The sequence below is a fragment of the Daucus carota genome, chromosome 9, assembly GCF_001625215.2.
Source record: "Daucus carota subsp. sativus chromosome 9, DH1 v3.0, whole genome shotgun sequence".
Classification (NCBI taxonomy): domain Eukaryota; kingdom Viridiplantae; phylum Streptophyta; class Magnoliopsida; order Apiales; family Apiaceae; genus Daucus; species Daucus carota.
Window position 1 is genome coordinate 26,312,398 of NC_030389.2, and position 15,575 is coordinate 26,327,972.

At 40.2% G+C, this 15,575-nt stretch overlaps 3 protein-coding genes across 3 annotated transcripts; 2 read left to right on the forward strand and 1 right to left on the reverse strand.

Moving 5' to 3' along the window:
* Positions 1-1,483: 1,483 nt before the first annotated feature.
* LOC108212573 (uncharacterized) lies at positions 1,484-3,700 on the forward strand. The gene is made up of 2 exons (XM_064084249.1): positions 1,484-2,904; positions 2,987-3,700. Exons 1-2 carry the CDS (start codon positions 2,851-2,853, stop codon positions 3,266-3,268), a joined length of 336 nt encoding a protein of 111 aa, XP_063940319.1. The 5' UTR covers positions 1,484-2,850; the 3' UTR covers positions 3,269-3,700.
* Positions 3,701-7,781: 4,081 nt separating this feature from the next.
* LOC135149535 (uncharacterized) lies at positions 7,782-8,813 on the reverse strand. The gene has a single exon (XM_064085271.1). It carries the CDS (start codon positions 8,811-8,813, stop codon positions 7,782-7,784), a length of 1,032 nt encoding a protein of 343 aa, XP_063941341.1.
* Positions 8,814-13,861: 5,048 nt separating this feature from the next.
* LOC135149536 (uncharacterized) lies at positions 13,862-15,492 on the forward strand. Its single transcript, XM_064085272.1, has 2 exons — positions 13,862-14,089; positions 15,220-15,492. The coding sequence occupies exons 1-2, from the start codon at positions 13,862-13,864 to the stop codon at positions 15,490-15,492; spliced, it is 501 nt and encodes a 166-aa protein (XP_063941342.1).
* Positions 15,493-15,575: the final 83 nt, after the last annotated feature.

The following is a 15,575-nucleotide window of genomic DNA, read 5'->3' on the forward strand; positions in this document are numbered from 1 at the left end:
TAGTTGAGTTATCCTCTCGATAATTTGCATGTTATGTTAACAAACAAATAGGGGGAGATTGAAAGGCATATGTTAAGCCTATTTGTATTTAAGAGTATCAACTCAACTCTGATAAGAAAGAAAGTAAATTAGCAAGCACTATTGAAGGAATCCGTACGAAGAACGTCAAGTGATTTATTAAAATCATATGTCTGAAGAATTTCAAGATGCTGCTGCACACCACTGAAAGAAGTTCATTAATATGTTCAAGCCTCAGTGTACAAATAATATTTTGTAGCACGTCCAGAAGTCCAGAAGGTATAAAGTTTTAATGCTTTATTTATTCAGAAAATTCCAAACTATTTCTACTGATGAAGATGAACTACGAAGACAAAGACTCGATGAACAAGCCACTTCTCAAATGTTTATTTGATAAAGAATATTTGATTCAGCTAGATACAGATGAACCAGACAGTACATTTGTGTGTCAGCTACTCCGATTAAATATTCTGCATCAACAATAGGTGGTCGTTCAATCAAGACAAAGAATCAGATCTTTTAAAGGAAGTCAGAAGACCTGCTGCTGAAGACTATGCTCAATATAATTATTCTTTTAATTTATTCACATCTCTAATTAATTATATAAGTTATATAATTTATTTATTAAATTGATTCACACTTGAATTAATTTAATTTATGAATTTATATGATTAATATAATTAAGTGAATAATTATTGAATCAATTATATTAAAGAAAATCAATTTATATTGATTTTGGGCACGGTATGACAATCATATAGATTGTCATACCGCCCCTGGAAGGTTCCATTTCAGCTGGCATGACATTATTCTGTTTGTCATACCGAATTAGACTTGGCATGACAATACCCTGCATTGTCATACCGAATTCATATGGTATGACATTGTTAGGCATTGTCATACCGATTCTAACTTAGCCCCCAAGTCTTACAGATTGTCATACCGAATTTTTTCAGTATGACAATGCTTCAGATTGTCATACCGAATTTTGTATGGCATGACATTAGCACCATTTGTCATACTGATTTCAATTTTAGTATGACATTAGCTCACATTGTCATTCTGATCTTTGTAGCATGGTCATACCAGCTTTGTCATACAAGTTCAAGTGATTTGCCTATAAATAGGCCTTCACCTCTTCATTTGTAATTGTTCATTGCCTTGTAAACTTTCAAGTTGTTAGTAACTTGCTATTCGTTAAATCCACAGTTTCCTGTGCTTTGATCATTCGGTTGTTTTAATCACTAAACTAGAATACATCCTGTCGAATTTATTCTAAGAACTTTAGTGGACATTAAAACGAACCTTATTAATTATATAACGACTTAAAACATTGTTATATTAATTAATTAAAATCTGATTAACAAGTTTATTTCAAATCAGATTATTCCGCCGCGATTTTTAGTGACGATTGTATTCAACCCCCCCCCCCCTTCTACAATCGTTTCAGGACCTAACATCAAGGTTTTCAAGTTAGAGTTTCTTAGAGCTTCAAGCTTTCTTCAAGGCTTTTCAAGCTTCTTCTAAGCTTTTCAAGCTTTCTCTAGGTTTCTCAAGCTCCCTCTAAGTTTTTCAAGCTTCTTCTAGGATTTTCAAGCTTCTCTTAGACTTTTCATCAAGAATGGCGGAATCCGGCGATCGTAATGTCCCGAAGAAGGTGGAGGACCGTCAGGCGGCAAAGCTAGCAATGATTCGCAAGAAAGGTAAGCCTATCTCCATTCACTCTAGCTATTCTAGCCTTTCCGATATGCTTATATCTAGGGGGGAGGAATTTCCATCCTTAGTCGACTTAGATTCGTACTGTCACCATTCTAACTTTAGAGACACTAAACTTCTCCGAGAATATATTGATTACTTTAAGATTCCTCCTGAATACATTCTTAAATTTGTTGAACCTGGGGAGAGAACTTGTCATTGGGATCCTTCCCATCTTTATGTGTATAGGGATACCCTTTTAGCGGGACTTAGGTTTCCAATTCACCCATTTATTCCCGTTCTCTTTGCTGATGTTAGAATCAACCCTTGTCAAGTTGGCCCCAATGGTTGGCGTTTGATTCTGTGTTTTCTAGTTCTTTGCTTCTTAGAGGAAATCATCCCCACTGTTCCTTTGTTTAGGAAAATTTTCCAATTTAAGAATTCTCCCGGATCCATTCAAGGCTGGGTTTATATCAGCCATAGGCCAAAGAAACCTCATATTTTTAACCCCTACTCCCTTCCGGTGAAGAATTATGCTTGGAAGGATGAGTTTCTGAAACTAGAGTGGGTTGATGGGGATTGGGGAACCCTTTTTAGGAGCTCCTTCGCCAAAGTATCAGATGGTGGATTCCACTCCATTGTCTTGACTAAGGCTGAGAAATTAGCCTATAACCAATTGATTCAAGGTGGAGAAGATAGGTTGGCCTGAGATCTCCTAGACGAGTCTGTGCTCGTAAAGGTTGGACTTTCCCGTGCCGACGCTAGAGGTATGTTTAAGTACCAGAATGTTTTAATGCTCTTGGTTATTTTTGTTTGATCGCGTACTGACTTTGTTGTTCCTTTTCAGGGATCGCGGAGATCAATGACTGGAATTTGCCTTTCGATGGTACGACGGGAAGGTTGAAGAGGTCCCGGTTGGCGGTTGACTCGAGGATCCAGGAGCAAGGCCCCTCTATCCTCCGGCCTCACCGAGAGGGTGACTCTTCGAGTTTTGGTGCTAAGCTTCGAAGCCCCAAGTCTGCTGCTTTCCGTCCCGCTTGGGGGTTTCGGAAAGGGGACTCGGTGCCAGGTTCGACCGAACATTGCGTGGATTGGTCGCGGCACTCAATTACTCCTCCTGATTGGAGGGTGGTTGTCATGGGGGCAGAGCTGGAGAGGGTTGAAGCTGTAGGTTGTCAATCCATTGCTGCTGTAAGTTCTATTTACATACTCCCGTTATGTTCACCTTCGATTTTTAACTCTATTATTTTTAACTTAAAACGTTTTGTGCCAGACCAATGTTCACTTCCAGGCCGTCCTCGAGCAGGCCAAGGCGTGGCAACGTCAATCGGATAAGCATCGAAAGGACTTTCTTGCTGAGGAGGAGAAGAACAAGGGGCTGGATACTCAACTCAAGGATTATCAGGAAATGTATGCTAAGTCCCATGGCGATTTGGTCGAGGCCCGGGCGGATAGGGAGAACCTGATCGATGGTTATCTGGGGTCGAAGGAGTACGAGGCCTTGATCGTTGCACAAGATGCCGAGATAGCTCCAAACTACCTATTTAGGGGCTGAAACGAGGCATTGAACCATGTTGTGACTCGAACCCCTGGGCTCCTCGATCCCAAGAACTATCCTTGTCCTTATGGTCACCCCGTGGCTTCTTCTTCGGGTGCTGGGACTTCTGCCGCGGGGGCATCTAGAGCTAACGCTCAGGCCGAGTCTTCGAGCGAGGAGGAAGGCACTGCTTCGGGAGAAGAGGAGGAAGGCGCTGCTTCGGGAGAAGAGGAGGAAGGCGCTGCTTCGGGAGAAGAGGAGTCATCCGACTCCGAGGAGGAGTAGATTAGTATTTATGCTCGCTTTTGGCCCTTCGTGGCTTGTTGTCTGTCTAGTTTAACTTATCTAGTGGCCTTGCATGGCATTCATGAACTTGACTTAGCTTATGTTGTAAGAGTCGTACCGTAACTCTCAAGCTATTAATCTAACTATTTCGTATTCAAGCTTCTAGCTTTCGTGTTGTATGTTTCATGCATTTACTGTCCAGATCTTAGGATTCACAAAGTAATATCTATAAGGAAAACATCCATGCAGACAGAATTTAAACAAGTATAAAGGATACTGGATAATCTTCGAGATCTTATTAAAACTTGCAAAGTAGCAAACGAGTTATACTTCCTACTATTAATGACAGTGGTCTATATGACCTTATTCGAATGAACTTCTACTACTTAGAATACTCAAACATAATAAATCTTTAAGTTGGTTGCATGCCAACTTCTTGGGACTTCAACTCCATCCAAGGTCTGAAGCTTATACGAGCCATGACCTGTGACGTTCTTCACCTGGTATGGTCCTTCCCAATTTGGGGTCATCTTGCCCTTAGGACCAACACCAGAGGCCTCAGCCTTCCTCAACACTAAATCTCCTTCTCGGAAAAAACGTTCCTTGACTCGAAGGTTGTAGTAGTAGGAAGCTCATTTTTGGTTCTCTACTATCTTCGCATGTGCTTGGTCTCGGATCTCATCGATCATGTCAAGAGCCAACCTCATTCCTTCCTCGTTAGTTGGAGGATCAAACTGCTCGACCCTTGGGGAAGTATGAGTGATCTCGAGGGGCACCACTGCCTCAGTTCCATAAGCTAGCTGAAAGGGGGTGGCTCCAGTAGTGACCCTACAGGTTGTTCGATATGCCCATAGGATCGGAAGGATATCGTCTGCCCACGTGCCTTGAGCTTTCTCAACTCGCTTCTTCAGTCCGTCGAGGATTATCCGGTTTGCAACTTCGGCTTGTCCATTGGCTTGAGGATGTGCCACCGATGTGAATCGTAGCTCTATGTCGTAGTCCTTGCAGTAGCCTTGGAACTCAGCATTATTGAACTGTGTTCCATTGTCAGTAACCAGGACTCGAGGTATACCGTACCTACATATAACATTCTCCCAGAAGAATTGAGCAACCTGCTTCGTGGTTATCTTGGCTAAGGGTTTGGCCTCAATCCACTTGGTAAAGTAGTCAATCGCAACTATCAGAAACTTCCTCTGTGCACTGGCAAGTGGAAACGGCCCTAGAATATCCATCCCCCACATAGCAAACGGAATCGGGGAGTTGATGGATGTCAACATCTCAGGAGGCTGATGTACAATGGGTGCAAACTTTTGACATCTGTCACACCGTTTTACATAGACCTGAGCTTGTTTCAACATGTTAGGCCAATAAAATCTGAGACGGGTGACCTTGTGTGCTAATGCTCTCCCACCAAGGTGCTGGCCACACACCCCTTCGTGAACCTCTCTCAAGGCTTCTCGAGCCTCATCCGGCCTCAGACATCTCAAGTAAGGAACCACAAACGACTTTCTATACAGAATTCCTTCAATAAGCACATACTTCAATGCTCTTACCTGCAACTTTCGTGCCTCATCGGCATTGGGTGGAAGATGTCCAGACTCGAGATACATCTTAATCTCGTCCATCCAAGTGGCTCCTGTATCAATCGGGGCTATCAACTTAGCATTGATGCTCGGGGTTCTCAGAACCTGGTAATAGACACTTCCTGAACAGACTTTATTTTCGGAGGATGCAAACTGAGACAAGGCATCAGCCTTAGAATTCTCCTCCCTTGGTATGTATTCAATCTGACATTCTTCGAATAACGTCATCTGAGCTTTCACGATTCTCAAATACTTCGACATCGTCTCCTCTCGTGCCTCAAATTCTCCATTAACCTGAGAGACTACAAGTCTTGAGTCTCCACAAACCTTAAGGTTCTTGACCCTCAAAGTTCTAGCTAGTCCCAATCCAGCTATCAAGGCTTCATACTCAGCCTCGTTATTGGTGGTTGGAAAATCCAACTTGATTGCGTATTCCACTATGAACCCATCAGGGCTTTGGAGCACAAGCCCTGCACCACTACTTTTCATTTTTGAAGCTCCGTCAAAAAACAATAGCCAGTATTCTTTAGGTTTCTCCTCTACTTCCTTGGACTCATCCATCTCATCCTTATTCTCCTGCCCCCCGACTTCTTTTTTGTCAATGGTACATTCAACTATGAAGTCAGCTAGAGCTTGAGCCTTGATTGCCACCCGTGGCTTGTATCGAATATCAAATTCTCCAAGTTCAACTGCCCACTTTATCAATCTTCCACTAGCCTTCGGGCTATGCATTATGTTACGAAGGGGCTCGTCTGTCAAGACTTCAATCTTATGAGATTGGAAGTAAGGTCTCAACTTCCTCGAGGCCGTAATCATAGCCAACGCAAACTTCTCAATTACGGAGTAGTTGAGCTCTGCTCCATGCAAAACCTTACTGACATAGTAGACGGGTTTTTGGACTTTCCCGTCCTCACGAACTAAGACAACACTCAGTGCTTGTTCTGAAACGGCTAAGTAGACATATAGAATTTCACCATCCACTGGCTTTGAGAGAAGAGGTGGCTCTGCCATGTATTTCTTCAAATCCTCAAAGGCCACTTGGCTCTCCTCTATCCATTCAAAGTTCTTGACCTTTTTGAGTGCTTTAAAGAAGGGCAAACACTTGTCGCCGGACTTAGATACGAATCGCCCCAGGGCTGCAATCCTTCCGGTTAACTTTTGAACGTCCCTTATGGTCTTAGGCGGTTCCATGTCGAGGATAGCCTTAATCTTGTCGGGGTTGGCCTCGATTCCCCGTTTGGAGACCATCAACCCCAGAAACTTACCCGATCCAACTCCGAAGGCACACTTGGCTGGATTCAACATCATCTTATGAGTCCTCAGGACTTCAAAGGCCTCACTGAGGTGTTTGAGGTGGTCAACCTTATTCAAACTCTTAACTAACATGTCATCAACATAGACCTCCATGGTCTTCCCAATCAGATGCTTAAACATTTTGTTTGCCAAACGTTGATACGTGGCTCCTGCATTCTTAAGACCAAACGCCATAACTAAGTAACAGAACACACCAAAGTCAGTGACGAATGATACCTTAGGAACGTCGTTCTTGTCCATCCGGATCTGGTTGTACCCACTGAAACCATCCATGAAACTCAACATCTCGTGGCCAACAGTGGCATCTATCAATGTGTTAATCCTTGGGAGAGGAAAGCAATCCTTTGGACAAGCATCATTGAGGTCTGTGAAGTCTACACACATCCTCCACTTCCCATTAGCTTTCTTGACCATGACCGGGTTTGCCAACCATTCTGGGAACTGAATCTCCTCTATGAACCCTGCTTCTAATAATTTCTCAACCTCCTGTCTAATGGCTTCTTGCCCCTCAGGTGCAAAATTTCTTTTCTTCTGCTGTATCGGCTTCCTATCAGGATTAACATTCAACTTATGTGTCATGTAGGAGGGATCTATACCTGGCATATCAGCAGCTGTCCAAGCAAAGACATCACAGTTGTTCCTCAGAAATTTAACAAACTTATCCTTCAAGTCCTCGGGGAGTGAAACCCCAACGAAGGTAACCTTCTCTGGCTCATCAGGATATAGGGCGATAGGGATCAAGTCATCGGCAGGCTTGCCTTTTCGTTCCTCCTCTCCCCTGACATCTAGATCTTCGATAGGCATAACTTGCCCCCCGACTCCTCCGGATTTCAGAGCCCCCACATAACAACTTCTAGCCATTTTTTGATCTCCTATTTCTTCTCCCACTCCATTCCTAGTCGGGAATTTGATCTTCAAGTGGTAAGTGGATGGAATTGCTTTAAAAGCATGTATCCCTGTTCTTCCAAGGATGGCATTGTAGGTTGATGAGGCTTTAACGACCAAAAAGTTCAACATACACGTGGCCTGTCTAGGCTCGGCCCCCATTGTTACCGGTAGTTGGATCATTCCTTCAATTTTCGTCTCCGCGTTATTAAAACCGTATATAGGCATATCTGAAGGTGTTAATTGTGAATCAACATATCCCATCTTCTCATAAGCGTCATGGAATAGTATATCAACAGATGCCCCATTGTCCACAAGGACTCTCTTCACAGATGAATTCCCAATCACGGGTGTGATTACTAAGGGATCGTCATGAGGGAACTTCACCCCTTCAAGTTCTGAATCATTAAAAGTCAGAGGAAGCTCAATTCTCGCCCTCTTCGGGGGTTCTCCAACAATACTCATCACTTCTCGGGCATATGCCTTCCTCGAGTTACTAGATGTCCCACGGTTGGTCCTCCAGATATTACATTAACCACAGGTCCTCGAGGCTGATTCCTCCGGTCGTCATTGTCTCTCCCTCGATCATCATTGCCTCGGGTATTCTTATCCCCCTCCTTGGTGTATCTGGACAACTTGCCTTTTCGGATCAGGAACTCAATCTCGTCCTTCAACTGCCGACAATCATCAGTCTTGTGTCCCGTGTCTTTGTGGAACCTGCAGTATAGATCCTTGTTTCTCTTCTCAGGATCAGTTCTGATAGGCTTCGGCCATCGAACTCCTCCTTCCTTCTCAATTTCCATCGGGATTTGACTCCTAGGGGCATTCAGCCTTGCATATTCGGTGAACCTCGGTCCTGATTTCTTCTTCGTGGATGACTTGTCATCATCTCCGGTCTTTGAATACTTGCTATTTGCATTGTACTCGGTGTCGTAGCCACGTTTTTTAGGGTTCGAGGTCTGCCCTTGGGCAACCTGAGACTTCTTCAAACTCTCCTCAGCTTTGATATACTTCCCAGCCCTTTCCTGGAGCTCATTCATATTGTCAGGGGCCCTCTTGGCTAGCGATCTGCGGAAATTGTCATCCGTGGTCTCTTGCTGCAGGGCAATCATTGCTACATTCTGGTCCAAGTTCGGGACCTTGAGCGCCTCCTTGGTGAAGCGGTTCATGTAATCTCGAAGGGACTCATTCCTGCCCTGGTGAAGGTTCATCAAAGAGGCTGAACTCTTGGCGTGGGTCTTACTTCCAATGAACTGACCTATGAAAGCTCGACTCAAATCAGCAAATGAAGATATCGAGTTAGGGGGTAGACGACTATACCAGTGTTGTGCCATCCCGCTCAAGGTTTGGGGAAAAGCTCGACACTTGATGGCCTCCGTGACTGGTTGCAATAGCAATGCATTCATGAAGGTCCGTACATGATTAGCGGGATCACCCGTTCCATCATACGCCTTGATCGTGGGTAACTTAAACTTCCGGGAAATCCTTGCTGTCATGATCTCCTCAGTGAATGGCGGGACATGATTGTCTGGGTCACCGGGAGGCAATAGATGGATTCAGGTCATACCTGTGTTCTGAAGGGTTTCAACCCTCAGTTCTGGAGGTTGCTGCCTTGCTTGGTGGGCGGCCATGTCTCTCCTTAATTGATCGATCTGCTGCTCGAAGGCTCGAATTCTGGCCTCATATTCCTGATGTGTAGGTCCTCGGGACTCGGGATTGTTTTGTCTAGCATGGTGTTGGGAATCTCGGCCCTGGTTTTCGTCTCTCCTTCTACGTGGGGGAATATCATAGTCCCTCTCCGACTCTTCAGAGGAGTCGTTATCTGTGTAAACTTCATACTCATCCGTTTGTTCTCTTGTGGTCGTCATGACTGTTGAGTAATGGGTTTCAGTAACGGTAATGGTCGCCACAAGACTAGTCATCGGGGGCAACGTGCCGAATATCAACGGAGCTGTGCTTTGGGGAGCAGTGATGGTTGGATTCGAGGTTCCAGCCGTGTGGGTGGAGAGCGGAATTGGCTGAGTGGAGGTTCCAGCGGTGACGTGAGTGGAGGGTGGATCTTGGGTTGCAGTGTTTTCTCCGGTTGACGGAGGATGGACTTCTGAGCGTAATCTCGCGGGTCTAACCATGGTTGTTGTCTTCGCCCCACGATGGGCGCCAAATGTTATAGATCGTAAAACGAAGGTGAAGCGTCGTGCTTTTTAGACTGTTCTCGGGATTCGAGATGCCTACGTATCTCCAGCTATGTGAAGAATCAAGTCTGAACGTAGTTCTAGTTTGGAGGGGTAGAGCCCTTTATATAGAGGTCTCGATGTTAGAGATTGTATGGAAGTGTGATTCCATGTATCAGAAACGTCATAGAAGTATGCTTCTTATCTTAGAGAAAAGATAATGCACTTATCTTGTAGACTCGATGTTTATCTAGGTCTCTAGACGTTTTTCATCGAAGAGTTAGAATACTCGTAGGACACTGAGATTCTAGAGCCTTCTATTCAGTTGCCTACTTGGAGTAGTATTTGTGCATTCGGGCCTTGACAGGTCTGGTTACTGGATTCCAGCCTCGAATGGGCTGGAAGCTCAACTCTTGGGCTTTGACAGTCCAAGTAGCTCAACCGTGGACCTGCTTGTGGGCCTTATTAATTAACTCGTAATTAATTAATATTTAATTGTCTCAGGCCCTAATTAAATAGGCTTTCGTATTTTTGGGCCTTTAATATCTAATAATAATTAAATATTATTTCTGACCCATATCAACCCCTGTCCCCCATCGAAAAGAGTTGAGACATTTGTTCAGTTTATAAGCATAAAAACTACTAACAATTGCACCAACAAATCATTATCTTTTGGGGGCATGTGGGGTACTTGTGGATTAATGTTTGGGCTTAATAGTATAGTATTTTTTAAGGTTTGACTTTAGTTTTGTTATGGTCAAATAGGTTTTATGTTTGTTTTATGTTTTGATCGTAGATTTGTTTTATATTTTGATTTGTTTATATTTTGTTTGAAGTACACTAATTTTGTTTGAAACCTCTAATTATAAGGTCCGTATAAAAGCCCGCGTACTGACCGACCAAATTTTTAATATTTCGGCTTTAATAGTATATATATATATATATATATATATATATATATATATATATATATATATATATAGGAGTAAGATCATGGGAGAACTCTTTTATCGAGAGAACCAAGGAACTACTATATCTGCCGTCGATCAGCCATTTAAATCCAATGGCTACTATAATTAGGAGATTTAATAAATATATATTAACAATTAAGTAGAAGGGCATATTAGTACATCGAAAATAAAAATTCTTCTTAGCAATTTACCTATTATTGACCATATCAACACATGATTTCATTAACATAATTACTAAGATAGGCAATCAACTGATTTCCTTTTTTATATTCTTCCTATCTTAATCATTCAATCAGAGCATTTACTTTATATTAAATTTGAATTTCAAAATTCAAAATTCAAAATTTAAAATATTCATCATGATGAAATATTTGGTAATCCGAGATTCTTTCAAATATTGTGCAACTATATAATCTCAATATTAACATGAAAAATTTACTATATTATAAAGTGAAAAATGAGATTTACAAAATATTTAGATTCCTTTAAATTTTCGTACTAATATAAGATTCTTTCACAAAAAATAATAAATTAAAACAAAATTCATGTAAACTTTAAAAATACCGTTACAATATATTCTTTAATATTAGAATTTAATTTTTGATAAGATTATAGCATGTTTTCATTTAAAAAAAATACAACAATATCGCATTTATCAAATAAATACTTTGTTTTAATTAAAGATTCCTTAAAATATTGTATAAAATATTTATTTTCTAATAAAGATTCTTTAAAATTTTGTTATAAATATTTAGTTGTAGAACTACTTTGCAAATTTAATATAGTACACACTCAAAATTAAGATTCTTCAATATATTCACTTACGTGCTTTTTTTTATTAGAAATTCTAGAAAATACTCTTTAAATATTTTGTCAGTATTCAATTTCGAAAGAGATTTTGAGATTCTTTACAAAAGTCACTTAAAATATTTTAAACACATGATTTCATTCACATAATTACTAAGATAGGTAATCAGTGGATTTCCTTTTTTATATCATCCCTATCTTAATCATGCAATCAGAGCATTTAGTTTATATTAAATTTGAATTTCAAAATTCAAAATTTTAAATATTCATCATAATGAAATATTTAGTAATCGGAGATTCTTTCAAATATTGTGCAACTATATAATCTCAATATTAACATGAAAAATTTACTATATTATAAAGTGAAAAATGAGATTTACAAAATATTTAGATTCTTTTAAATTTTCGTACTAATATAAGATTCTTTCACAAAAAATAATAAATTAAAACAAAATTCATGTATACTTTAAAAATACTGTTACAATATACTCTTTAATATTAGAATTTAATTTTAGATAAGATTATAACATGTTTCATTTAAAAAAAATACAACAATATCGCATTTATGAAATCAATACTTTGTTTTAGTTAAAGATTCTTTAAAATATTGTATAAAATATTTATTCTTCTAATAAATATTCTTTAAAATTTTGTTATAATATTTAGTTGTTAAACTACTTTGCGATTTTTGTCACTCAACATTAAGATTCTTTTCTTTTTTTTTGTAAGGAACATTAAAATTCTTTAATATATTCACTTATGTGTTGTTCTTATTAGAAGTTCTATAAAATACTCTTTAAATATATTTTGAAATAGAATTGAGATTCTTTACAAAAATTACTTAAATATTGTTTATCATATTATATTTAAGAAAATTATAGTATATTCTACGATTTTTGAGCGTACATTTTAAAGAATCTCAGTATGTGTATTTCAAGAATATACTATATAATTAGTTTCTTTTGGAGACTTTTTCTAATCGTAAATAAAAGAAATAATAATATTAAGTTCTACTAGGTGTTTCAATAATTTTTAATATAAGAGTATTTAAATCTGCTCGTGTTCTCTTTTAATTTCTATAATATTTTTTTTATATGAGAGTGTTCTAATAAGGAATCTACTACTGCAATATAATCGAGGGAAGCAAATCTCTATTACTAATTACTAAATCAGCATACTTACCGTAATTATCAAGATTCTAGTTCCTTCTGTTAGGATATGAAATCATGCCACTTACCATCTTTAGCAATAAACGTCTATATTCACAAAAAAGAGATATTATATCTGAGCCTATTGTTCAATTTATTCACAGAATTGCCATTACTATTTATTAATTGAAATTAGATTTTATTAACGGTCTAAGATGAGATCTCTCGGTTCTCTTGATAAGAAGGTTCTCCCTGGAATCATATATATATATATATATGAGTCGGGTTCGTTGGAGTACAAAAATTTTAGAGTCTTTGAAGACCTATATCAACACCGTTGGATTAAAATAAAAATGCACGGTGGATGTGGGAGACAAGTAGATAATATCTGTAATTTAGGAAACTGCAACTAACAACCTTATACATATTTCAAGTATTGTATTATATTGTCTCTCAATTCTCTCCGTTTATTCTCCCCGTTTTTACCTCCCATGATCAAATCATCATTGTCCTCCATTTTGTTCCTCTTGATTCACCCAGCTGCAGAACAATATGAATATCTGAGTTTGAGAGATGAAAAGTGACAACAACTCTAAATTAAAATATGGAGGAGGACAATTAAGAGCAGATGGACAAATTGATGATAAACATGTTGTTGCCTGGTGCCTCGCTGAATAACTGACCCTGATCCTAGTAATGGCGCTCGTAACTGAGTGACAGTTACATATGATCAGTACCATATAAACTGCATCTGTCAATATATATACAACCTTGCATTAAAAAAGGGAGTTAATTTTATAGCCGTTAGATTAGAAGAAAATGAACGGTCCAGATGGAGGACTCCAATACTCCAAATATATCTGGTCTCCAAAGAACTTAGACCTATATATATATATATATATATAGGGGAGTGCTCAAATACAAACCAATCTTAAAATACAAACTACAAACCATATATAAAAATAACAAAACTCATACACAGTAATCCATTTTTCTTCCTTTACTCAGATCTACTTTCTCTCTCTCCTTGTTTCTCTTACCTCCGTCTTTCTCTCAACCTGCCGCGATGTAAATCAATATAGTTTGCTACAACTGAATTTTGTTCCCATTGAGATAGATACAAACATATAGATATAATTTAGTGCTGAAGTTGTGGTGCTTTTGGTATTTGATGATGCTACGGTTTGGTAGTGGTGATGTTGGTGATGGGGTGTCAACGGTGGTAGTACAATGGTAGTGGCAGAGGTTGAGGCGAATTCACCCACCATCACGTCTCCACAAGTCTGCTGTTTACGCCTCCTGCTATATACTTTTGTGATTTTCTCTTTGCAAATTAGTGATTTGTGCTATATAAATTAGTGATTATCATTTTAGAAATTGGTGAAACAGCAGGTACAGCACAGAAGCTAGTGACAGTGACACCGGGATGTGGCTGTGTTTTCAGGCGATGGAGGTGAGGCTGGAGGTGACGGAGGTGAGGCGGGAGGGCACGGTGGAGGTGAGAGTGGATTTGGTGGTGATAGAAAATAATGGAGGTGGACATGGAGGTGGTGGTTATGGAAGGGGCGGGCGGCATGGAGGTGGAGGTGGTGATGATGGAGGTGACAGTGGAAGCGGAGCTGAAGGAGGTGGAAGTGAAGTTGGTGGAGTTGGTGGAGATGGAGATGGAGATGGGGTTGTTAGAGTTTAGTAACACTAAAAACGACTGATCACTAAATATTATTGTCATAATCACCAGTTTGTACGTTTGTAGCGTAAGGAGTTTGTACTGGAATAGGACCCTATATATATATATATATATAGGGTCTTGCTCCAGTACAAACTCCTTACTGTACAAACGTACAAACCAGTGATTATGACAATAATATTTAGTGATTAGCAGATTTTAATTTAACAAATACATACATACATCCATCACCACCGCCACCACAATCACCTCCAATCACCACCACCACCACGCACGACCACCCCACCCACCACAACCACCACCACCCACCACGACTGCCCAGCGCCTCTCTCTCTCTCTCTCTCTCCACCATCCACCACCAACCACCACTGCCCAACACCTCTCTCTTTCTCTCTCTTACCCACCACCACCAACCACCACCACCACTACCAGTGGCTCTCTCTCTGGTTGTTCACTCACCGATTAGTGCTATACACACACAAACACACACATTCACCACTTCTTTTCTCATCTCCCTCAATCGTGTTTTTAGCACTGCCCTCGCACCGGCGTCGCGGCTGCCGCCGGCCGCGCGGCACCACCACTCGGCTATGCCGCCCCATAAGTGCTCCCCTCCCCTTATCTCTCCATCAGACCCCCTTGGTAGATTTAGTGATTTTGTTCAATCATTTAGTGATTCTTTTCAAGTCATTTAGTGATTGTTTGTACGTTTGTATACTAAGGAGTTTGTATTTGAGCACTTGCCTATATATATATATATAGGTTAGTGATCAAATACAAACTAATCCTTAAATAAAAACTAAAAACCAGTACCATTTAGTGATATTATCCTTAGAAAATAGTGATTTGTGTTGCGAAAATTAGTGATTTTTTTAAAAAAGATAGTGATATATATGTTTTCTCCCATGACTGGAGTTAGTTCTGGCCACTATCCCCACCATTGTAGACCACATAAGCACCAGAAATTGTATGAAGTAGTCTGGACGAGGGAGGTCTTGTTTTAAGGCATTATTTGGGTAGCAGCAACGTCTGTGTTTGTTGACAAATAAATATAGCGCCCACATGACTTGAGATGATGCCTTTTCCTGCCACCTGACTTAACTTGCAATATGTATCAGATCTATTCTTTGGCAGAGACACGGGGGGATTTGGTGACTGGTGTCGATAGAAAACATGAAAGTCGACATAGATGTGGTAGACATGGCGGGGACGGGATGTATGGAGGAGATGGGGATATAGAGGGGACGGGGCGTATGGAGGAGATGGAGGTGACGGCGGAGCTGGAGGAGGTGGAAGTTGAGGCAGAGGCGGAGATGGTGGTGGAAGTGGGGTTGTTGAAGGTGGAGATGGAGGTGGGGTTGTTGAATGAATTAGTGGTATTTTCTTTATAAATTAGTGATATTTCAGCTTGGTTTTTAGTTTGTAGAATAAGAGGGTTTGTAGCGGAGTAAGACTCTATATATATAAAAGTAAG